The 27,319-nt window shown below is 32.8% G+C and overlaps 1 protein-coding gene across 1 annotated transcript in view; it reads left to right on the forward strand.

Annotated features, from left to right (window-relative positions):
• The first annotated feature begins 7,043 nt into the window (after window positions 1-7,043).
• LOC133173794 (transient receptor potential-gamma protein-like) overlaps window positions 7,044-27,319 on the forward strand; it is an 83,291-nt gene continuing 63,015 nt past the window's right edge. Inside the window, exon 1 of the mRNA XM_061308839.1 lies at window positions 7,044-7,124. Within this exon, the coding sequence (XP_061164823.1) occupies window positions 7,089-7,124 (36 nt within the window). The 5' untranslated portion in view covers window positions 7,044-7,088. The remainder of the gene's footprint in view (window positions 7,125-27,319) is intronic.

Below are 27,319 nucleotides of genomic sequence, written 5' to 3' on the forward strand. Positions count from 1 at the left end.
TTCGATGGACGGTGTTGCCATGGTTACTAAAAATAGAAATTTCTGTGAAATTTCTTTAAAACGCTACTCCTCCTACAGTTTTGGTCCGATTTCAATATAACTTGGCACACAAGTAGACTACACTAAGATACATAATTTAGTGCATCGGTTTTTGATTTCGATGGACGGTGTTGTCATGGTTACTAAAAATAGAAATTTCTGTGAAATTCCTTTAAAACGCTACTCCTCCTACAGTTATGGTCCGATTTCAATATAACTTGGCACACAAGTAGACTACACTTAGATACATAATTTAGTGCATCGGTTTTTGATTTCGATGGACGGTGTTGTCATGGTTACTAAAAATAGAAATTTCTGTGAAATTCCTTTAAAACGCTACTACTCCTACAGTTTTGGTCCGATTTCAGTATAACTTGGCACACAAGTAGACTACACTAAGATACATAATTTAGTGCATCGGTTTTTGATTTCGATGGACGGTGTTGCCATGGTTACTAAAAATAGAAATTTCTGTGAAATTCCTTTAAAACGCTACTCCTCCTACAGTTTTGGTCCGATTTCAATATAACATGGCACACAAGTAGACTACACTAAGATACATAATTTAGTGCATTGGTTTTTGATTTCGATGGACGGTGTTGCCATGGTTACTAAAAATAGAAATTTCTGTGAAATTTCTTTAAAATGCTACTCCTCCTACAGTTTTGGTCCGATTTCAATATAACTTGGCACACAAGTAGACTACACTAAGATTCATAATTTAGTGCATCGGTTTTTGATTTCGATGGACGGTGTTGCCATGGTTACTAAAAATAGAAATTTCTGTGAAATTCCTTTAAAATGCTACTCCTCCTACAGTTTTGGTCCGATTTCAATATAACTTGGCACACAAGTAGACTACACTAAGATACAGAATTTAGTGCATCGGTTTTTGATTTCGATGGATGGTGTTGCCATGGTTAATAAAAATAGAAATTTCTGTGAAATTCCTTTAAAACACTACTCCTGCTACAGTTTTAGTCTGCTTCTAATATAATTAGGCATACAAGAAGACTATATTAAGATACATAATTTATTGCATTGGTTTTTGAATTTGATGAACAGTGTTGCCATGGTTACTTAAAATAGAAATTTCTGTGAAATTCCTTTAAAACGTTACTCCTCCTACAATTTTGGTCTGATTTCAATCTAATTTGGCACACAGTTAGAATACACTACGATACATAATATGTATTTCTGTTTTTTTTTTATTTGGGTGAGTGGTGTTGTCATGGTTACCGGTACTAAAAATAGAAATTTCCGTGAAATACTTTCAAAACGCTACTACTCCTAGTTTTCATTTGATTTCAATATAACTTGTCACAAAAGTAGACTACATTAAGATACATAATTCTATTTATTGTTGCATGTTGCAATGTTTCAAATCCAAGTGCTACTTTTCTTTTGTTATACAAACAGACCAGTAGAGCTACAGTCTCATCAGAGACTTCTGGTTCAAGTTTTTGTCTTGTCAAACGTGAATTAGGAAGCCGAGGGGATAACAGATGCTGGATATTTCGTTCTTACTACCGACGAGATCAAATGGTAAGTCGTACGGATAATGATTCTTCTAGGGAAAATTGATGGCGTCGAAAAAGAGGCGATTAGAGGTCAAAGCTTTATATTAAAATGGAACTTCCCTCTAGTAGAAAAAAGTCATGCAGCAATATATATGTATTGTAGATTAAGATTGTAAAAATTTGATTACAATAAAGTTTTTTTTTGGGGGGGGGGGGAGGGGGGGGGTCGTCGCAAACCCATGGTTGATAAGCCCATCACATGAATGAGACGGGGGAACGAAGTATTTCCGATGAGGGAGGGGGGGGGGGGGTTTAATGACATCAGACAGAACGTTGTGACCCAGCTGAGAATTTCAATGCATGAGTTTCATAGGTTGGGGAGCTTATGTAAGTTGGACCCTCATCCTTGCTGTCCCGGATTAATTTTTATGGAACAGATTTCTTTCCGAGTACTTCTATGCTCTATATATTGATCAGTGATGCATGGATGCAACTAGTAATTGTTTCACTATATCAGTCAGGTTTCAGATGCTACTTTTTTCAGCCAATATATTCCACAAAAGACCAGGTTAATTAATGTTTTTTGGAGCGATTAAAGTTTTTGGAGTGCCCGGTTTCATACCCAAGTAACTGAAGAAGTTGACCAAAAATGCATGGATAAATGTCTTCAGAATGCACATTAGGCTACCAGACTTGCTTCAGATACTGAATCTGATCTACATTTTCTGGATCAGAGACCAGGTTTAAGTTTTTGGAGCAGGTCCATTCCGAAGTAATTGTAAGCCTTTTGGTGACAAAACTTGCATCTGTGGCGGTCAGATGCGGGTTCAATCACTGGTGGCCAGATAGCTCAGTTGGGGGAGCACCTGACTGGAGATTCAGGGGGCCTGGGTTCAAATCCCAGTCTGGTCCATCGCATTTTTCTTCTCACCTGTTACAATTGGTGCCGTGCCATGCCATTTCATTGCATGGAAGTGACAGGTGAAAGACCTGCCAGGAAATAGCCTGGGTTGGTGTTTTTGGGGGCCAAAGACCTTTAAGGAGGGAGGAGTGTGGTGGTCAGACGAGTTCAATTGCCAGTGGCCAGAAAGCTCAGTTGGTAGAGCACCTGACTGGAGATTCAGGGGGCCTGGGTTCAAATCCAGATCTGGTTTGTTGCATTTTTCTCCTCTCCTGTTACACATCTAGGGGTGCACACTTCCAGACTTGCTGTATTTGCTGGATCTGACCTACATTTCCTGATGTGTTCAGGTTAACATTCAACAGATTGTTTGTTTATACATGTATATATGTATACCCAAACTTCATCACTAATTAGTGCCTTTTCATTTATAGTGCCCTCAAATGTTGACAAGAAGAAGATGGACAAACAAGGCAAACAAAATGCATATGGTGTACGTGACAAATAAAAAGGTGAAAAATTAAATCTCAATTATAACGAATATTCTTTGATATTTCATTGAACATTAATGTATAATTTATGTAAAATCTCCACAATTTGCAAAATTTTTACAAAGATTGAAATTACATGTATTTGTCTATGAAATAATATACACACACTAAAGAGGGCAAAAATGATCATTTTCTCATACAATAACATAATTTTTCCATACGAGTTGGTCTTTGCTCAATTTTTGTTGAAAGTTTATCTTGAAAGTACAGTCTACTTGGCCGCAGGGTTAGAAACTCCCTAAAATTACAACTCGCAAATAATTGCGAGTACCAGGAAAGTGAACTCGCAATTTTATAAGACTACTCGCAATTTTCATATAAAGTTAAATTTATATAAATTAAATACATGTAACTTAAGGAAAAAGTAACTACTGTACAATACACAAAATACAACTACATTTGTACAGTGTGACTTTTATTTAAATTACTGATTTAAATCAAAGGCATTGTGTTCTGTCATATATAATTTTGCTACAGTTTCAATGCAAAAAAAATCAACTCGCAAGTTTTTGCGAGTTACGTAATTTTTAACTCGCAATTGGGGAATTCTAACTCGCTTTTTGCGAGTTGTATATAGTGAATTTCGAACCCTGTTGGGATATATTAAAATTCAAGGGACCAACACTTTTTTTAATACAACCAAATTTTTTTAGTTTTAAAATCCTGATCCTGATGACTAAAATGCGTAAATTAACCCAAAACAATATTATGGCACAGTTAAATTTACAACACTTGAATAATTATAAAAATGCACAATGAAAACATTTAGGTAATTTTGTTTTAGTTCAAAATAAGCAATATTTCAAAAAAAGCAATTTCAGTATAAGTGGATTGAGTAGGCTGTATGTGTAAAAATATGCACTCTTCAGTCAACAAAAACATGGAGGAAAGTACCCCCATAACTTAAAATTACAATTTTATAACACAACATTTGTATCTTTCTGTAAAATACTTGAAGGAGTTCTGTGGCATAAATGGTAAACAATACTCAGGATTTTTATTGCTATACTGGGTTTGAGTCCCAAGAATACCATATAATTTTTTTTAAAGATAGATTTTTTATAATTTTTGCTGAGAAAATTTTCTGCAGAAAAGTTTTTAATAATTTCAATAATAAGAACTTTACTTTAAATACTGTAGATCACCAAATTTTCACGACACCTTATTTTTGCAAGATGGGTTTTTATAAGTGAGACAAAATTTTCATAAATTCTGGGTATTGATGTATATAATCTATACTAATAAAAATATATGCAAGAATGAAATTTTGGCAAGCAGACCATCTCACATAACTACAAGAAAATAAAGTTCTCACGAATAAAAAGTCATTTACAGTACTAAATTCACAAACTCAATATGATTTTTATACATCTGAAGCCATAGGCATTCTTCAAGCCTTGTTTGCCCATCTCCTTTGACAGAAAATAATTTTAATGTGCAAACCCTTTTACAACTTGCATTTGCTAATGTTTTAAAGTGACATATGTCTATTTTGGCAGGGAACTGTGCTAATCATTGATATACTGGGTACACATCACTATCATTTATATTCTTATATTTAAATAATAAGATTTGACTTGAAATAAATTGAATTTATGAAAACTATTTATTCATTTCCTGCTCTTCAAAGTTGTATCTGAGGTGTCCACTACTGTGTAGACTTATTATTCAGATGAAGAAGATTCTTCAATAAAAAACGTCACAGTGAAATATGTACATGATGAAACATCCCAGTGAAATCTGTAAATGATGAACTTCTTGTGGTTATTATGCTGTTTCTTTGAACAAAAACTGGGTTTCTTTATCTGTGTGAAAACTTTACAAGAAAGCATTAAGTATTTAATATATATTTGTCCACATATGTGTACAGTAGGTCACAGTGACGTTGTATCTGAGTCAGACCTACTGTATAACAGGTATTTTCTGTGGTTGTCTAATTTTTGCGGAATTTTTACGGATGAGACAAATCCACAAAAATTGCAATCGCAAAATAATATAACGAAAATTTATATCATTTTCTCAAACTTGGTAAGTGGGGCTGATATCAAGATAGTTTTTTGCCTGATTTAACTTTTAACTTTCTGACAAATAACTGTATACTTAAAAAAAAACTGCTAACTGCTTCACAATATTTTCCACCCACAGAAAATACTCATTATATGGTATTCCAAGCCCTTGGGCCTCTTGTTTTCTTAATCATAAAAATGGGGAAATTTTTTTTGAAATTATTTTGAAAATATTTCAAATTCTTAAAGAGGGTTTGGGATTGCTCATATAGTTAATATGATATTAATGGTACAGAAAAACTCTGTCATAACAAAGTCACCAGGACCTGTGAAATTACTTCTCTATAATTCATTATATCCGTATAAGGAATTCATTAAATTTATATAGTTGGGGATCCAAGAAAACGTCGCTATATCCGTGAATTCACAATATCCGTGTTCATACTAAATGAGTTTTACTGTAGTTATTGCTCAGTTCAAAATAATGAGCCTTGAGGACTGCATAGAAATTTGTGATTATGTACAGTCTTAGAAATTTGATTATAGTGTAATATAGTTATTATTAGGTACTTGATACAGACTAAGATACATCCCAGGGACTTAATGGTTGTGTAACTAAGTGAGAGAAAATGCAATGAACCAGACCAGGATTTGAACCTGGACCTTCTGAACTCTAGACAGATGTTCTACAAACTGAGTATCTGACCACCTGCAAGTGAACCTGGTTGATAGTTCAGTGGTAGTGCACTCAGTGGGGGTTGGGGGTTAGGCATTTAAGACATTTAAGATTGAGGAATGTGATGGTTAGGCAGGATTGATTGTCAATGGTCCATATAGTTCACTCAATGGGTACACAGCACCTGTCTAGAGTTTGGGTTGCAGATGGGAATCCTGGTCTTGTCTTTATCACATTTTATCCCTTTCTGTTACAACTGAGTCATAAGAGATCTGTGAAGAGTTGCCTGTAGAATGGGAATCATCATCTAAATGATATCACATTGAACTCCCTTTGAATATCTCAATGTGAATATCTCAGTCAAGATCAACCTGCATTTGGTTGAAAATTCAATAAATCTTATGTCTTGTTCATACTTGATTTTCTGACCAGAGGTCTAGCTGTTACTACTGGTATTTTTTTTCTGCAGTTTTCAGTTTTTAAACTGGATTGCCATGCAAACTGATAAATGCAGCCTTTGATTGGCTGAGATTTTTTCTTACCATGTATCAATTTACTAAACTAAATTCTTTATTTGAGGAAAAAAGTCCTCTCAACATAATTAAGATTTCACATTAACTTTAATGCACTTCTTAATTCTAATTAGCTAAGAAAAGACTTTTTGTGCATTAGTCTTACATATCAAAGAGGTCCTTGAAATTCTACATTATGGTAGATCGAACTGCAATGTTTGGATTAAATACAAATTAAAGTAATAAAAATGCATGACACATTTGATTTGTGAGAAAATGTACAATACTAGAGCTTTATATATCATGTAGCAATCACATTTTAACTGTCAGGTTTCCATGATGTGTTTCAATGACTCTAGTGGAAATTCTTATCACTGTTAATCAATTGATGGTGTTCTCCTATTCCTTATGTCTTATTGATCTACAGAAATGGCCATGTATCTTTGGCAGTAATGATGCACAAATTTAAATAAGTCCATCCATCACATAGCCACAACATAAAAAGATACATTTCCAAGATTGCGGCCAATTTCTCAGCATTTTCTCGATCTATGTATTTTTTGTTGTAGGAAATTCCCCAAGGAGGGATTCTTCATCAGCTAAGTGTGGTAGAAGGAGGAATGAGGGATTTTTGAGGTCCTCAGTGGTCCTGGTCTAGGAGACTTGTACTTAATCCGAGTTGTATGTATATCTCTCTGATTTTCATCAGCATTCATTTATATCTCGTAATGACTGATTTCTATCTTGCCATTATAAGCTAAGGTATTCAAATTTTACATCTGTATGATTCTCCATTAAAATCCATCTTTCATGACAGTGCACTAATTTTCTCTGATTGTTGTAGGTTTTAGTACTGTTGAGGATATGATCAGACAAAACGGAGATGAAACGTCACAACCAGATTTTTTCCTCAGGCATGGTGAGTACCTTTTATGAATAAATACTGATTGTTTACATACCATTAAGGTATTAATAGAATAATGTCATTTATTGACTTGTTATACATGTAGTATAGTATATTACTTTCTGAAGTCAAAATTTATTATCTATAAATGATACGCTTTTGTATGATACGTACACAATGAAGAGAATAAAGTTTAATACTTTATTATGGAGTGTGTAATCCAAGAAGCCAGTGAAATATACCCTCAAGCTAGAAAAATAAAGGATAATAAATAAACAAGTAAATCTATTAAAAGCCAGGAGATCAGCATGTAATCTAAACTAAAAGCATGTAACAATCTTTATAGCCTTTAAGAAGTAAGTTAAAGCAAGAGGAGATTACTGTAAATTAGGGGAAAAGTGTGATATATCATAAATATAAACTCCGCTGAAAATACACCATGTTTCCACATAAAACATTGTGAAATTTACATGATACCTACTTTATTTGATATTTACTTGATTTAGTTAACTTTATCGTGATATATGTACATCTACTGAATACTTTCTCCTTTATTTCTTATTAATTTATTTCTTATTAAAACTGATTGTTATTATCATTCCAAGGACTTCTAGGGCATGATAAAGACAATTTAAGCAGGGAGGAATGTTGTGGTTTGAGTCGTGAATATTAGCCTAGATAGCTCAGTGGTTAGAGCACCTGACTAGTGATGCAGGGGTCCCAAGTTTGATTCCCAGTCCAGCCATACATTTTGTCCTTTCCTGTTACATACCGGTATGCATACAGTCAAGCACCAATAATATGGATGCTTCGATAGACACTTTTTGGATGATTTGATTGGAATTAGAACTTGCAGTTATATCTACCAAGCATAAAAAGCATAGGTCAAAATTTGCAGCTCTCCACCGGCAAGTGGTGGCGTCTTCATATGAGTGAAAAAATCTCGAGAGGGACGTTAAACAACAAACAAACAAACAAAAACCAAGTATAAAAGGTACGTCACAGAGATCAGGAAACTTCACAAGCCTTCTGATTATCAAGACTTGACTGTAAATGATGGCTCTCATTCTTATAGCAATGTAAACGGATTTGCCTATTGATGATTCTCATCTAATGAAATCTTTGAACTAAGAAAATTGTTAAGTAGCATATCTGTTTGCAATTATTCTGGCCAGGAGATTACTGTTCAAAACAAAAAAATAATTAAGCTTATTCATCTGATGTAATTTGTTCTAGGAGAATTATCTTTAGCTTTTGAAATTACAAAAATTTGAAGGCATTGATTAATTGTAGTACAAAGAAGGTTAAGTTTACACAAGTAACATGACTTGTGTGTTTATCTGTACTAATGTGAAGGTCATATCAAAAGATGACCTTGTAGCAAAGGTAAACATTCCAAAATAGACTGTTTACCTTTGTTAAAAGGACATCTTTTGGATTTTGTTACCTGTACTAATGTGAAGGTCTTATTTTGGACTTTATTTACCTGTGCTTATCTGAAGGTCATAGTTTGGATTGTTTTACCTGTACTTATATGAAGGTCATATTTCAGATTGTGTTCACTTGTACTTATGTGAAGGTCATCTTTAGAACTGTGTTACCTGTACTATTGTGAAGGTCATATTTCAGTCTGTGTTAACCTGTACTAGGTGAAGGTCATCTTTTTGACTGTTTACCTGTACTAACATAAAGGTCATCTTTTGGACTAATGTGAAGGTCATATTTTGTGAGATATTTCTCATAGCCACATCAAAAAATATCATGCATAAATGCTGTCACAGTAGAAATTTTGAATGAGTTACCTCTTGTTATATTTTTTGCCGTTTGCTTGCTATCGCAATTCTGGCTTTACATGGATGCTGTAACTCTTATAAAGCGACAGTGATGGAAGATGTTGATGTTCAAGCTGTTAATATTTAGTAAACCTCATCCCCTCGAGTATGGTCTCGTTAGGTCTTTGGAGTTTGATTGTTAACTTAATTGTCTATTGTGGAAGCAAGAGAGTGCTGCTTGTTTGCCCACTAAGTATTCCAATAAATCCTGGTCAATTGTTGTTGCTTAGGGTCTTGTAGGGTCTGAAGCATTTTAGTCAAGTGTGCAATAAATGCCATCTTAAATCTTATAACTCAAAAGTTTTGGGGAAATTAATAGATTTACTGACAACTATATAAGCCTATTCCCTAACAATTGCTCCACATAAATTGGTAGACATTTTTGTCAGGGAAAAAAAATGTACTCTTTATCTTAAATAATTCACTAGCAAATGTTTATATGTATTTAATTTGGGGGAGAGGGGGGTTATTCATTCAAGTTTTTATCCTGCAGTACCAAATTCTTCAAAGCCACATTTTTGTCCACCGCTTTCGTGAAAGGGAGGGAACATTAAATCTCATTTGTCTGACAGTCTGTCTGTTTGTCAGTCTGTCACAAAAACTTTAACCTTGGTCATACATTTTGAATGAGAAGAGTTAGGGCTTTCATATTTCACATGTACATTACCTGTGACAAGACCTTTCCAAATATACTATGACTTTTGACCCCATGACTTTGACCTTAAAGATTGACCTACTTTTTGAAAATTTTAGCATTACTTTTACCTTGGTCATAACTTTTGAATGAGAATATATAGGACTTCATATATCACATGTACATTACCTGTGACAAGACGTTTTCCAAATGTACATGTACTTTGATTTTTGACCCTGTGACTTTGACCTTGAAGTTTGACCTAATTTTCACAATTTTAAACATTGTTTGTAACTTTTGAATGAGAGAAAATAGAGCATTTATATTTCACATGTGCATTACCTGTGACAAGTTGTTTCTGATCATACTATGATATTTGACCCCATGACCTTCACCTTGAAGTTTGACATAATTTTCAAAAATTTTAACATTGGTGATAACTTTTGAATGAGAGAAGATAAGGCATTCATTTGACAAGTACATTACCTGTGACGAGAAGTTTCCGAAAGTGCTGTGATATTTGATCGTATACTTGACATGTGCATTGCCTGTTTCAAGACCTTTCTGAATGAATTCTGGTTTTTGACCTCATGACCTTGACCTTGAAGTTTAACCTATAGTCTTTTTCAGTTTTTTTTTAAATATTGGTAATAACTTTTGAATGAGGGAAGATAGGGCTTTCATATTTCACATTACATTACCTATGACAACATCTTTCATAAATGTATATCATTTTTGACTTCATGACCTTCGCCTAGAAGTTTGAAGGACACACAAACAAGACAGTAACAATATGCCATAAATAACTGCTATATCCGAACCACTAAGACACTAAAAGCAGGGACCACAGTTCTTTGAATTTGCTTGTTTACATGTATAACTCAATCTTTGATTAACCATGAAAATACCAGACTCAGAATAGGGTTCTTACCAGCTGGAGGACCCAAGCTGGTTAGACCTGACCCATGACTGTTCCAGCTATCAGTATGAAATTCTAAATTGAATGCCCCTCACATGAATGTGCTTTAAGTTTTTACATTGTATTAAATTAATGCGAAGTAAATAATGCGAATTAATTTCATTCAAATTAAATAGTAATCACATGACAGTTAATGGATGCAAAGTAAACCAATGCACATTAAAATTTGATAATTTGATTAATGCTATTATTATGACATCATCTGCAAATAATGTATCCTTATGCAGAGCATATACTGTAAACCAACTTTTATTCGCGTGCGAGAAATATTCGCGAGTTTCGCGACCTACTTTAACTCGCGAATATTAATCGCAGTGACCATTTATTTTGCTCTGTTTATGCAGAGAATATTTCCTCATTCGCAAAAATTAATTGTTGCGGATTGATTTTCAGACTGACAAATCATGAATAAAAGATGACACAAATAACAGTTGGTTTACAGTATACATCTGACATGTCATAGTGTCTGTACACATTTTTTGTGAATGAAATATTTTTTGTTTTTACTCAAAAATAGCATAAGTACCTACCAGGTATATCTGACCATTGACTTAGTTTTGTTATTACACATGCTTCAAAATTTAATTCGAATTACCGTATATACTCGCATATAAGTCGGTCCACCTATAAGTCGGTTGTATTTTTTGCGGTTATTTTGAAGGGATTTGCAATTGACCCGCTTATAAGTCGGTACAACTTTTCTTCCAGAATTGGTTGACAATTTCAAATCAATTCTCTAATGTTTTAACCTGGTTTTAATCAATATTTTTAAAAAAACGTCGATATTCAATTTTAAATCATTAAAAAATAAGTAACGCACACCTAAGATAAAATAAAATAATTAAAATTTATAATACTTGTATACTTTATGCATAATCTTAGAATACATAAATGATATAATATATAGACTGTACAATGATAATCGGGGAGATTGTTTTTAAAATACAACCTTTAGACTTCCAGAAAAATACCAATCTATCTATGACCCGCCTATAAGTCGAACACAGAGTTTTAGACCAAAATTTGACTCCCAAAAAAATGACTTATAGGCGAGTATATACGGTACCTTTGCTAATAGTGTTCACTATTCACTCAGAGTTAATGCAGAGTAATTTGATGTGCAGTAAATTAATAATTCGAAATTTAAACTAATTTGCATTACATTTTTCATTTTAACATCATTCATATTCAATTCAAAGTAACTTGCATTTATTTGGAATTAAACTCCCAGTTTGAACAGGGCATCCATGTCTCAAACATGTCACAGTGAGGCTATTTGATCCAAAGCTGGGAGCTAGGTTTGCAGGCACCAAGGCATATCCACTCACCGGTGGGCCATGCGTGCCATGCATTTAGGGGCCTAGTCTCCTCCAAGACCCTGTGTTATGCGTACAGTGTGTGTGTCTGTCTATGTTTGTGCTTGTCACTCTCAGCTCCACCCTTGGCTAGCAGTGCACTATGAAAAGTAAGCAGAATATGTAAGTCTTATCTGCCAGGTACAGCCTCTTCACAGTTAGACCTATGTGGTCCAGATATGGGAATCTCCTTGAGGTAGCAGATGTACATTGGGTACCTTATGGCCCTAAGCAGAAACAGAATGTTTAGCAAGGATGTAATTTTGGAATTACTGAATTATATAGTGAGAGTGTTGAGCTCACTCAGGGCTTTCAAAAAAGATTAGAAACAGGCGGTACTTTTACAAAAATAGGAGGTACCTTGTAGAAGTGATTTTTAAAATATTTCCGAATTTTTCACCAACAAATATTTTGGCTGGTACTGTCTTGATTTCAGCCAGATAAATACCAGATACCAACAGATTTTGAAAGGCCTGTCACTAAAATTGAATATCCTTAGCAATTCATTTCACATTGAAGGCAAGACTCATCTTTAATGGCACAATAAAACTGCTAAATACAAATCACTTTTTGCTGAAATTATATACCAATTTTTTTTGGGGCAGATTGCATAATTTGTATCTTGCTAACCCTCTAACACTATTTTTTTTTCTTCACAATTTTTCTTTTGTAACTTAGACACCAAGTACTGTTTCTACAGAATATCTATGCCTGTATGTTTACCAAAGATGAATGGAAGATTAAAATACCACATTATAAAGAGACCAACTGTCTGAAATAATCCATAATTTTTCGTGATATTGGCAGGTTTGGGTGATCATTTGACAGTTTTCTTTAATTTAGATGCTTTCTTGGTCCACAGAATAAGCTTTTGTGGAAGGGAGAAGCCATATTAATTATGGATTATGTCTTCTTTTCAGAATTTCAGTAAGATAGAGGAATAATGACAGGAAAAATCAGAACTAGAAAAAAAATAATCGGTTATTTTCTCTTTCAAACACTCCTTCCTGTAAGCAGATGTATTTTGAAGTTAATCAAACGAAAAAATGTCACATGAATAAAGTTAATACAGACTGTCAATCTTTGGAAATCCCCGGTGCTGAATATTTCATGTCTTCTAAGGAGGATCTTGTTCTGTAATGGAATTGATACAGGACAAGGAGAACTGAATAATACTCACTTATCAAAAATAATCCTGTAAAAGTCAGTAGAAAATGGCATTGCCATAAGTTCATTTCCAATATAAATTTTATGCAGTCAAGTATTAAACATACATTTAACCATAAAAAGTCACACATGAACACTTGCTAGGCTAAATTAAATTTGTTTTTTAAATGTCTAAGATATAAATGAAAACACTAACATATAATTCTTACTACTCTGGGACTTGAATAGGTTGTTTACGCACACAGATTCTGGCTCTCAATGTGGTACCTGTCTCACAATTTTCAAATTGATTTTCAGATCAGAATATCAGCTGAAATTATTAATAAATATATAAGAAATGGTTTTGTGCTCTGATATTATATTGAAATAGCTGAAATATTAGTTAAACCACTTTATTACATTTTCAACAGTGAAATACTGTGATTTATTCATTGAATAAAAGTGATATTCTCTCACAGTGTGAAAGGATACCAAAATGATATTCTGTCACAGTGTGAAAGGATATCAAAGTAAGTAAAATATAATTTCTGGCCTGCAACAAGATTGAGAAAGAAACTAAACCATCTTGACAGAGATTAAAACTGCCAATTTCTTCCCAAATATGTTGCTAAAATCCATGTTACAATGTTTTCAATCTCACAACTGCCAAGCTATGACTTCTCAACTGTTACAACTATGACGCCACAGCCTATGACACTATGTTAAGAAAAGACAGGGGCAAAGGGAAAAATCAAAGAAAATGTAATAAACAGAAAATTCAATGTTTTGTAGTTTGATATAGAATTTATTTCACTTGTGAGACAGGATTTTTTGATATTTTCACTCGTGCTTCGCACTCGTGAAAATATCAAAAATCCTGTCCCACTCGTGAAATAAATTCCATATCCAAATACAAAACATTGAATATCCTCTATATCCGATAAAATGGAATCCACTGTATATCAAAGAAGATGGGGAAACAAGGCGTGCAGAATGCCTATAGCTTCAGATATTAAAAAAATCATATTCAATTTGTGAATTAAGTATTTAAAATAAAGTTCTCATTATTGAAATGTATGAAATTATGATCAACAAAACTTTTCTGAGAAAAAAACATCTCGGAAAAAATTATTCTTTTAATTAAAAATAAAATGGTATTCTTGGGATTTGAACCCCTAACAATAAAAATCATATTGCTTTGAGACTAAAACGCTAACCACTAACACGCTAACCACTACACTACACAGCTCATAATGAATAGTGGCATTTAAATCATGTTTGTGATATGACCCTTGACTTAATGGACTTCAAGTATTTCTCGGAAAGATGCAAATGCTTTGTCATAAAAGTGTACTTTTAAGGTAGAGTGGGTCTTTGCTCCATGTTTTTGTAAACCAAAAAATGTATATTTTTATGCAAACTTTTAGGATTCACTTTCAAAAAAATGGAGCGAAGACCCACTCATATCGAAAAATCTTGTTAAAGTGTGAGAAAATGATCCTTTTGTCCTCTTTAGTGTGTGTATGCTACTTCGTAGGTAAATAATTTCAGTCTTTGTGAGATTTTTGTAAATTGTAGAGATTTTACATTAAGTATACTTTAATGTTAGATGAAATATCGAAGAAAATTTTTATATACCGGGTAATTGAGATTTTATTTTTCACTCCATGTTTGTCGCACTATAGGCACTTCGCCCGCCTTGTTCACCCATCTTCTTTTTTGATTCACAAGACATGTTTGAATTAATTGAGAATTCCTTTCCTCTGAAGTCAAATGAAGTTCTTTGTCTTAAAAAAAGAACTGTTGGTCACTACACTTTGTCTTTATGGACTACATGGATTCCCTAATTTTGGATGGACAGAGTATTCTTCTTTGGTTTTTTGGCTGCCTTCTCTGTTAATAAATTGGAATTCAGAAAAAAAAAATTCATTTGTTTTAAGAAATTTGTTTAGATTCAGAGATGGAGGTAATATTTTGGTTCTTAGAGTTGTGTAATGGTTTGGGCCGTGGATATCGGCCTGGGTGGCTCAGTCGGTAGAGCACCTGACTAGTAATGCAGGGGTCCAGGGTTCAATTCCCGGTCCAGCCATACATTTTCTCCTTTCCTGTTACAAATTTGGTGCTGTTGACCACCCCTGGACTTGCAGGTGAAAGTCCTGCCAGGGGCAAATAAGAACTTGGATTGTATCTTCGAGGGCGAAGACAATTTAAGGAGGGAGGAATGTAATGGTTTGGGCCGTGGATATTAGCCTGGGTGGCTCAGTCGGTAGAGCACCTGACTAGTGATGCAGGGGTCCCGGGTTCAATTCTTGGTCCAGCCATACATTTTCTCCTTTCCTGTTACAGTTGTAAGCTAATGTGATTATATGCCCTGAATTTTTTTTGTATGACAGTGCCAGTGTATGAATTGTATATATTTGAATCCTGTTAAACATGTCAACTAAGTACACATACAGATTGACTGTAACCATATCCTTCTCTGTCTCATTTATCATTAATCAATTTCAGCTAAGTTGCCATTTCTGACCTTAATATGGGTGTATGGACAAGTTATTTGATGACCTGTTGTCAAGTTATGGAGGTGGATGTCTTGGATTATAATTTTATTTTATGGATAATGGCAATTTTAACAATATACACACTAAATACAGACAAACCTCATTATCTTGAACTCAATGGGACCAAGAAAAACTTCAAAATGTCCAGGCATTCGAGATACAGTCAAACCTCATTATCTTGAACTTCAGGGGACCAAGGAAATACTTCGAGACATTCGAGGATTCAAGATATCTGGGGTAAAATTCTTTAAGAAAAAGGCACTTGGGACTTTAAAGTCACTTCGAAATGTCCATGGTATTGGAGATATCCATGTTCAAGATACCAAAGTTCAACTGTACTTGCATGACTTTGAGATATCTGTGGTATTTGAGGTATCTGTGCTTGAGATATTGAAGTTCAACTGTAGTTACCAGCTCATTTAGCTTAGCCAGAGAAAGTTGGAAAATGAAAAATATTTGATCTCAGAGTAATTTAGGTTTAAAAAGGTATTTAAGAATATAAAACTAGTATTTGTACCAGACAAAATATGATCTATCCTTTCATTTGTTCTTGCAAGGGAAACCAGAGACTGGTATAATGAAATAGATGATATCAAGAGAATAAATGCTATTGAAGAATTGATATATAAAAGTCATTAATCAGGCGTAGGAATGGTGGACAGACGGCCGCAATAATCAAGAGATGACTGTCAAATCATTTCATTTCCAATGAATCTGTTTCCAAGATACTGTCGAGCTTAAATAGGCCTAATCTCATTTCATCCTTGGTATCTTTGAAAAAAAAAATATAGAAGATGGTAGATTTTTTTTCCTCCTCAACTTCCCAGAAAGAGCCTCCAATTCCTGACAAGCAGAAAATTGACCATCATGGACAGTTTGCTTTCATAATTGAGCTAACTAGAGTGGTAGGGAAATATTGTCACAAGGGAGGTAACAATTTAAGTGTGGTATTACAAAAAGGATATTCTGAAAACTTCTAATGAGGAAACAGCACCAAGGGTTTTACAGGTCAAAAAATAATTTCCATGGTCACATGCTGTACTATTGATTTATTTTAACTAGTGAAGTCTCTATGTTCTGGCTTTATAAACAAAAAAGACCAGGAGAAAGTACTCTCTTAAGAATTATTGTCCAACAAAATTTTCCGAACATACTCGTATACTATATACATGTACCCTACATTTACAAGAGCCTCAGTTAACATCCTTATGCTCCTTACATACCTCACAGCAGCAAGTGAAAAGTATATTACTGTTAACCTCTAGCATGCTGGAGTAAAGTGTGTGAAGGAGCCTTTAAGTTACATGTTTACATGTTTATGCAGAATAAATCTTCATGTTTCCGGAACATTCATTAAATAAATTGTTTATTATACCGAAACAAGCAAAAACTTTAAAAATAAACATGAACTTTCACATTCGGCACTGCTCTTAAATTCACTCTCAATTTAAACTTAATCTATAACTGAAAGAATTTAGAGAAGTTGTGACGTGAACCAGGCTATTGTGATGTCTACTACTCTCGGGAGTTTTTGTTCAACAAACGATAACTATTGCAAGAAAATGCACTAGGTCTCCGAAGAGGTTGAATACCGGTATGATGAAAAGCATGACAACAACAGGGAAATATGAAGTTTTATGGCCCTGTCACGTGATAGTCTAGAACCAATCAGATAACGCGTTGTATAGAATAATTATAATGAGGTATAATAAATATAAAACTACAGTTGGTTCTTATCATAATGTTATAGACTATTAAAATATAATATATATAAAAAAACTCCACTAACACAGTTGGAAAATTAGTTTTTGTTGGTATTATATTTTTGTGCCTCATGTCTGTCATCCAGATTTCTTCAATTTAATCTGTGAAATATTCCAGTGAAATGTTATATTGCAAGTAAGTATGCCCTGGAGTAGGATTAGCAATGATTTCAGTAGATTTTGATGCAATATTATATTGATATTGACAATTGACACTGCCTTGGGGTAGGTTAGGGAGTGAGTTAAGCTGTCACCATGCTGAAGGTCAAATTAGGTGAGGTATATGTTGTCTGGTTGACTTCAAATGTAGGAGTGTATAATAAATATAAATATAAATATCTATATCTATATCAGTGATCTGTAATGATTGAATACTAAGATATATGTGCATAATCACTATAGCTGTTTGAGTTTAATCGTAAATAATGTTTGGAGTAACAGTGAGTATGAGAATTCAGGGTCCAAGGTCAATATGGTATTCCAAATGGTTTATAATTTGGTCACCAAGAGAATTGACTTTGTTAGTGGGTTTATATGAATGTTGTTTAGCTCACTTGAAGTAAGAGTATACCCTTTACCCATGCAGCCCCTTAACATTTGAGTGGTTTTAGGTTACTTTTCTATCATAATTAAAACAAAATGATGTCGCTTTGTGAATGAGATATATGTGATTAAAGATATACACGCTATAACTTGCGACAGTTAAAAATAAAGTTGGAAATTTATTTATTTTGTTTACCAAATAAAGTTACGAAATTATTGTAAATTACACAATTGGAAATGAACGCATTATAAAGATCTCAAATTATAATTATTTATTATCCTACTAAGACAGTAATGCCTCTATTTAAATCCATGCATCATGTGACACCGTCACTACTTTTAGATTGATAAAACAAAAATAGCGAAGAAAACGAGGTAGGCCGTTTCGTATACAAAATAACTTTTGACATGGATGGCATACGTTTTATGCTTAAAGATACTTATCTTTCGAAACAACCAGTATTAACCATCTACTTTGTAATGACAGATATTAACTTTTATTCAAAATCGTTGTCAAAATGCAATGTACCTCGTTGTCTATGATTTCCCGCGGACATGCGTGTCTATATACTCTTTACGCACTTCCTTCATCTGAATATTCATGAATAGGCTGAATTCTTAATTGCAGATCTTGCTTAATTGTTTTGTAATTACAACGACTTATTTAGTAAAACTTTGTGGAAAGTAATTCTTTTTTATTACACATCATGTTTCTCAAATCATTTAGTAATTTTGTTTCACATAAAAAATCGCGTTTATATAGCGTGTATATCTTTCAATACAGTTGTGCCTTGCTTAGCCAGAAACCATCCAGAATGAAATCATCTAGATAATTAAAAAAATTAACCTTTTGAAAATGTAAGCAAACATATTGACAAATAATTAACATCTAAAAATGTAAGAGTATAAAAGCTGTTTCATTTCGTTGTATAAGGAACACCAAGACACAATCATTGTGGTGTAAAATAATGTCTAAATAATTTGATAAACTTTTTGAAATGCTTTTATCCCTCCAACCATGACACTGAAACAACCAAATTACTTATTACAGTTACTCAGTATTTTACAGTTGGAGTGCGTTTATGTTATATCTCAGAATTAAAAAGAATCAAAATATCTATAGAGGATGACAATTATTGTACATTCAAATTCACCCAAATAGGTATTAATCAGCACATACTATAAGTGCAAAAGGCCCTAAACATCAACATACCTGTATTTCCCATTTCACTCACACTAATCAGCAATCTTCCTCCTTCCTTACTAAATTCAAACTTAACCTCCTAACTGAAATAAATTAATGCCAGGAAAATCTGAAATTTAACCTCCCTGTAAAATGCATGGAAGATGCCTCTTCTTCTCAGGCATAACTTTTCAAAATTCTGTCTCCAGGTACACCTGGAATTGGCAAATTCCAGCCAAATTCCACCCATATTCCAAGTGGTAGCAAAAAATTTAAATGTGAATATATGGGGTGAAAATTCTTTTAAAATCTTCTCTTTGAGAACAGCGGGGTCATAATTTTACTGCAGAATAGGCTTGTAGTGAATATGCTTGGGATAAACAACTTAGATTTGTTTTTAATGTGATTCGTTTTATCCTACAAGTCTGTAATGCATTTTGAAATACAGGGAATAAAAATCGCTGTTAACATGCATTCAAATAATGTTCCTAAGGGTAGGATTGCCCACAATTAGAGCTATGCAATAATATCGATATTCCGGTAAATTGCGATTCATTAACAAAAAATATCGTACTGCGATTCGTTTTTCCAGTATTGATATACTGGTAAACTGCTTGGGCTTTAGATTTCTTAAGTAAAATATGTAATTTGATATGTCAGATATGTTTCAATCGTACCAAACAATAAAATTGCTATTGTATGGTTGCATTTCATTCCAAAACTGTAGTGAAATCAACAAAAAAAATTGGCAACAATTTATTTATACTAGTTTTACATACGTTGCTTATAGATGGAGGTTAATAAAATAAGAAAAAGAGCATTTTAACTGTCATTGAAAATATTGCAATACATATCGCAGTACAGTTAAAAATATCGCAGTATATCGCAATACAAAATTTCCAGCTGATACCCAGCCCTAGCCACAATGGAATATGGAATCAAGGTATAAAGAAAAAAATCTTAGATTGGGGCTATTAGACAATCAAAATAGTATATTCTGAAAAACCAATATTTGCCCCAAAAATCAAACTTTGATGGAGAAGTCTATAATCATGTTCTAAACCTGAGGAATATCTGAAGACATCAAAACATTACTTTTACCAATCATCAGACATTACCTTTTTTCATCAGCCATAACGCCATCTGTTATGATGTCAAGAAAATGACATGAATTCAAAATTTCAATGATTTTGAGAGAAAAAAGTGTATTTTACATGGATATTTTGATTAAAAGTCATTGAGCGCAGGTTGCTTCAACTCAATCTATTGATATTAATACTGTGTGAAATGATAATACATGTATATCTAGTAATAATAATGCATTGAATACTGCATTGACATACACACTACTTAATTATACCATGATTGGGAAAGAAAGATATGACCCTTTACTTCTTAGAAGTAAACCGATTTTCTTTGGATTCAAGTTTGGTTAAATTACGACTCTTGGGGCTAGGCTGTGGCCACACTATGGGGTCAAAATTGTTTATGGGGATAAAGAGAGAGAGAAATCTCTTTTGAGAAAATGTCTTATGAACAATAGCTGAAGCAAAGTGCATGTATGTGATATGTACCAGCTGTACAAGAAATGTCACATATTTTTTACCCAATTACATTGATGGTAGATCAGTTGGTAGAGAGCTTGCTCTGTGATTGGAAGGTTGTGAGTTTATACCCCAGCCGTGACTGACATGTCCATAAGAAAAGGGTAGCAACTGTTCCTTTGCCAAGTGCTAGGCAAAGTGAAAGTGCTAGTGAAAGTTGTTGGTCTTTTGGATGAAACATTAAAAACCAAGGCCATGTATCATGGCAGGTGTTGGCACGAAAAAGATCCCTCACTGCTCAATGGCCTTGAGTGCAGAGTGAATGTCTAAACTTGAGGCCCTTCACAGATATGTGGTGACATCTAAATTTAAGTGAAAAAATTCTCAGTGGGACTTAAAACAACACAATCAATTTATCAATTAGGTATTATTTTTTACCCCATCCATGGGATCACCTGGCACACCAATATCCATAGGAAATGAAAATTTGTCCCATATGTTGAATGGTTTACCAGAGACTCAGCTATTTTTTTCCTTCTAATAAATTCTCACTTTCACAACACAGGAAATCTCATTTGAGGTGTGAATTACTATGCCTGGTTAATGTAAACAAAACATTTTGATCAAAGATTTTAAACATTTCACCTGATAATTAAACATATGAAAACTTCTCTTAGGTGAATTGTTTTTAAGGGGTTCTCAATTATAACTTGTTAGAATTTTGTCAGTAGAAAGATGTTTTGAAGAGAAAATGACATGAATCAGAGTATCTCTCACTCTCCGTGATGATAACACAAATTATTCCGTAACTTATTGCTCTAGTGCGCTGCTTAGCTACAAGTATTGTTTATTCTAACACAGAGTGATAGAGATGCTTCAGTATCAAGAGAAAAATGCCAATGACTGGAGACACAGACTGTCATATGGTAAATTGTACATATAATGGACAGTCTTAATTTTACAAAATTCACATTGACCATAGGGATTGCTGTGATTATGATATCTAAAAGCTGCAAAAGTTGCTTGCAGTAAGTAATTAACAATGCATGCTGTGGTATTTTTTCTGTGATATTTGTTGGTTTGAAATTTATTAAGAAAAATGATCTTTTTATATTAATTTCTTGATAGATATTTTGTACATTTTTGAACAGTTTTTTGATGAGCAGTGTATAGTATTTTCACCTAAATTCCAGTATTTTCAAGGCTACTGTATAGTACTGGGGTCTAAATATTATCACAAGTATGAAGGTGACTCAGGTGAGCATTGTGGCTCAATGGCCTCAATTTTTTTTTTTGATATTATACTTGTAAAAAAAACACAGTTTAGGTTGATTGAATGTCAATTCTAAATACCTTAATCTTAAGTGTATTTTATGGCATGTCCTAATAGCAAATTTATTGCAGGATTAAAGCAAAAATCAAACTCTGTCCTGTAATGAGTATGGGATTGATTGTCCTCTCTAGATCACAGTGTCTCGCTCTCGCTCTCCAATGCCATTAATGGAAGAATTTATTTTTCAGCTTTTGCAAAAAATGTGCCTGCTAGATATCAAGAAATTGTTTTTACCAAAAGCAAGATTTTTTTTTCTGATTTGTTTCTCATAGTTTTAGAAAATAAGAGGCCCATTGGCCACAAAGCTTTCTTTTGTGACCCTCTAAAGACACATTTATGGTAATGATTTAAAATTTAAATGAAATTCCTTACTGTGGCCCTAAATTTAGCTATGGTTAAGGATTTCAACAAATTCAGTTTCGATATCATTTGCAATTAGTCATGTGGAAATTTTTCATTACCATTTGCAATTAGTCATGTGGAAATTCTTCATTACCATTTGCAATTAGTCATGAGGAAATTCTCTTTCAGTGTTTAGGGAAAACATAATATCTAGAATCTAGACACTATTTTTATGTTTTACTTTTTTACCAATATAAAAGTAAAGGAGAAGTGATTTCAATATATTTCCATTTCTATTTGTTTTCTCTGTGATAACTCTTTGAAAGTTAGTTGAGTTGATTTCTTGATCATTCTTCCGGAAGGTAAATTTCGCCAAGCGAAAGGTCAGGAGCTAAGAAGGCCTAATATGCATGTAATTCTCGTGCGGCTGTCTTTGTGTCTGGTGCTAAGGAGGCCTAATATGCATGTAATTCTCGTGCGGCTGTCTTTGTGTTTGACATCAGTGGGCGGGGACTATTAAAATTGACATGGGAGGCTTCGTGTAATTTAAATCTATTAGTCTACATTTTTAAAATCTAAATTTATGCAAATTATCCCACGTTTCCAACTATGCCCGGGCATACTCTACTAACTAGACAATGATTCCTTAATCAACCCCATATTGCTGGATTTAATGTAATAGGGGGGACCCTCTAGGGAATTAGGTCAGTGGCTTGGTACCAGGTGCCCCCTGGTGGCTGGGGCCTTTTAAGCCAATCAGGGCTCATAATTAGGAAAATTTAAATAAAAAATTAATTTACCAATCAGAAAGCACAATTACTATCCTTGACTTTGCAAGAAAGCGTTACTTTCTGGAAAAAGGGCAAAGGGGAATTTTTTTTTTTTTTTTTTTTTTTTTGTGTATGAGAGCAGAGTGCGTGTGTTTGTAGTTAATCAGAGGTTAACAATAATTTCATTTAACAGTATGCTTATCACATACATGTCTTATTAGATATCATTGTATAACAAATAAATCATGGTTATTTCCTGCCCAAACTTACACTGTGTTGTCTTAGTTTATATAGCAGCAGTTCAGCAGTAATCTGTGTTAGGAAATTAATGTGACTTTAAAGCATATTGTTCCATACAAGTCAATTTCTGATTTCTTCTTGCATACTGATGAGGTTTGAATGACTGTCCAAGCTGCAACTTTTAATCCTCTCTGTTTAAAAAGGAAATGGGTGAATTAAAAAAAAATGACCACCAAACTGAAATTTTTTGGAAAAATTCAACTACGTATAACATATTTTTCATTTATATCATCTTATTGCACATGCATTCTAGTTTAAAATCCTGAAGTGGCAATAGAATAGACAATTGGATTAAAAAGTTTCAGAATTTTTATTAGTAAAATTTCTTTTGAAAAAAGAAAATATCATTACACCTTAAAAGACTTTCTAAAATACATAATCACAAGAAATTTTAGTTTTTTATGCTTCAAAATGGTAAAAGGGGTATAGATGATTAAATCTAGACCTTGATTATCTTCTCTTGTATATGTGACCAAAAATTGGCTTTTTGATTGTTATTTTACATTATTTTTTCAATTCTGGCTTGAAAAGTTTTAATGTGAAAAAAATATGAAGCAATAAAATTCCCCAAAATTCACTTTTTTGTCCATTTAAGTCAGTTCTTTAAATCTAAGCCAAAAAAGAATTTTTATATACGAGTTCTCTTACAAAAAATACTAGATTTTGAAGTGACCCTATGTTACATTATTGTGTTGCACTCCTGACATCTGATATGTATTTTATTTAACATTGTTTTAAAAATTATAACACACAATAACCCATTCTTACTTTGTAAATCAATTTGTCGTTTTGATATTTTTCATCGTTTACAACAGGTTTTTCATATTTTGAAGACCTTAACACATGATTATTTGCAAAGTATAATGTATATAAATTGTATTTAAAAATATATGTGAAATGATAAAAACTATTCCCTGAATTGACTGTAAAATTTCTGTAATTTGTTGATAGACATAGTGTTTTGAACATCAAATAGTATCAAACATTTTTTTCAACTTATTTTTTATTAAAGATAGTTAAAAAGCATTGGTAATTACAAAGCAGTTTTGTTGCACTCCTGACTGCAGTAAAATTTAAAATTAAAACCATAGAACACAAAAATTCATAAAGTGTTGGCAACATCAAGTGGTAATGAAATTGTGCAATATTTATAGTCCAATACTTCATAATTAAAACAGATGAAAGTATTTAAAATTCACATTCTATCTGGAATTATTCCTTATTTATGCCAAAAAACTAGCTTAAATGTATATTTAGAAGATAAAATATATTTTATAGCATATTTTCCTTTAGAGGACAAACACAGTAACCCACCAGAAAAATTCTACTCATCATTTTTTTCTTTATTTTTATTCTTATTGGATGATTTATAATTCCAACATATTTGTTGCACTCCTGACCAAAAGTAGGGGCCTTTAAAGTAGAATTGTGAAGTGAAAATTACATAAGAACTTGTTCTGTTGTTTCAGTGAAGTTGAGGAGGAATTACTTGAATTTTATGACAATTTTTTTGTGTGTTTATTTTCAACGTTCATTAAAAAAATCACAAAAAAAGATAAAAACACATCTGAATTGATAAAATTGAGAAAGGAAGGATTTCAATAGCAAAAGTGTCAATAATTTAGTATTAAATTATACAAAAAGATCACTATTAATTAATGAATACTTCTAAGCATGAATAGAAGTGTTTTTGTCACACAACTTGAATCTTTAAAAAAATGTGTTTCACTCCTGACCATAGAAATACAGATCTGAAGCAAAGACAGACCCTGTAATTGATAAATCTATTTGGTAAAAATGTTCTTTGTGTCTTTATTTTCCAAAATAAAAATCAGAAAATCATATAATGATAATAGTTTTTACATGCTTGGGAGCAAAACATCAAATGTTGCACTCCTGACATTATTGGGTATGCACATATACTTGACTCTCATTAATGCTACTTGTGATTTAAATAACATTTATAAGTTTTAAAATGTATATCAGTTATTGTTTTACACTTTGAAAATTCTTTTTTGTCTCAATTTTCTTTCAGAATTTTACAATTGATGTTTTTTTGGCAACACTACATTTTTTCTGTTGCACTCCTGACATGGTATAACATATTTTTTTAAACATCAGCCATGACCACAACTTGATGAAAAAAAAGTTACTACAGTCCACATTTAAAGCTCAATACTTTGAATATTATCAGGAAAGTTTTTATTTTCAACATAAAGCAATATTATTTATTTCACAGATCTTCAAAAAATATTGAAATTTCAAAATGTCACAAAAAGGTGTTGCACTCCTGACAATTTTGGCATCATTTTTGGGCATAACTTTTTTGTTAATTGAGATATCAATGAGATATTTGGCAGGTATTTAGACACTATCTAAAGACATATGCTGAGACATAGAAATCTATTTTCATTGCCTGTATTTTTAGTGTGGGTTGATAAATATGCGTTTGGTCATTTTTTTTTAATTCACCCAAATGTGGCCTGACATTTTATCAAACTCAACTTTTATTTAGCATTACATGTTTCCTAGTATTTAAAGATATATAGAAAAATGACAGCAAGATAGATTAAAGATGGATAACTTGAAGCTTCAGTCCAGATGAGCTAAAATCCTACTGATAACAATATTGCCACTGTGTCTGTGATTTGATTCTTCTGGTGCTATTTGATACAGATTGTGAAGCTGACGTGTTTTTTGCCTGATGACAATAATTGCTACACTTCCCTAAACAACCACTGGCTATATAAGTAGAGATTTGCTTGAAATTGGTTTTGTAAATTGAAGTTTGGCTACAAATAGAAGATTGTCCTATTGGGAACCCATATGTCACCTTTTCCTAAATGTCATTGGGTCAAGTTAGAGTACTAGGGGGAAAAAAGAACTCAGATATAAGCAAGACCTAGTCTGTGTTGTCTATCAGTATTGAAGATTGACTAACCATTGATAATTACTGTTCAGTTAATTTTCAGTTTGATTTACAAGTGTTTCATTTAAGATACTGGTAGATACATGTGTATGTGTAAACTGTATAATGGGTATTTTCTGCAGTTGTCCATTTTTTGTAGAATTTTGCAGACAGGATAAATTCCGCAAAAATGCATTCCCAAAAAACTATTAATTCAGACATTCTGTAATAAGGTCATATCTTTCTTTCCCAATCATTGTATATGTAAGTAGTGTGTATGTCAATGCAGTTTATGCATAATTTAACCTGTAAATTGAAGATATGCTTAATAAAATATGAAGTCATTGAAATGAAGTTATTTGAAAAAAAAATTAACAAACATCAACTTAAAGATATGCTTAATAAAATATGAAGTCATTGAAATGAAGTTATTTGAAAAAAAAATTAACAAACATCAACTTAAAGATATGCTTAATAAAATATGAAGTCATTGAAATGAAGTTATTTGAAAAAAAAATTAACAAACATCAACTTAAAGATATGCTTAATAAAATATGAAGTCATTGAAATGAAGTTATTTGAAAAAAAAATTAACAAACATCAACTTAAAGATAATAGAGCAGAAGAACTCTATCAGTTTTGATTCACTGTGCACATTGTCAACAATGGGTAAAAGGTAGCAATGTTTTATGAATTATTATTTCTCAGAAGTATTCAGTTGTCATATCCTGTAAATGAATTTTTTGTTGTAAAATGCAACCCAAAAAATTGAAAATACAGAAATTAATTTGCTACTTTTAATGGGTCAAATGGCAAAAAATGTTCAACCCCAAACAACACTTATTATATGGTATATATATTGGATAAAAGTAATATGTTTTTGTTTGTTGTAAGAGGAAGGTAGTACAGTGTATCATTTTCTAAAGGGGGTGGGGGTTGCAGGTTCCTCTCTCCTTTCAACATTAAATGGGGGGGGGGGGGGGGGGAGCAACTGCCCTGTACTGAATTGAAAAATTTCCA

Source organism: Saccostrea echinata, unplaced genomic scaffold, assembly GCF_033153115.1.
Source record: "Saccostrea echinata isolate AGI-Se365-2 ecotype Australia unplaced genomic scaffold, CSIRO_AGI_Sech_v1 ptg000056l, whole genome shotgun sequence".
NCBI classification, from domain to species: domain Eukaryota; kingdom Metazoa; phylum Mollusca; class Bivalvia; order Ostreida; family Ostreidae; genus Saccostrea; species Saccostrea echinata.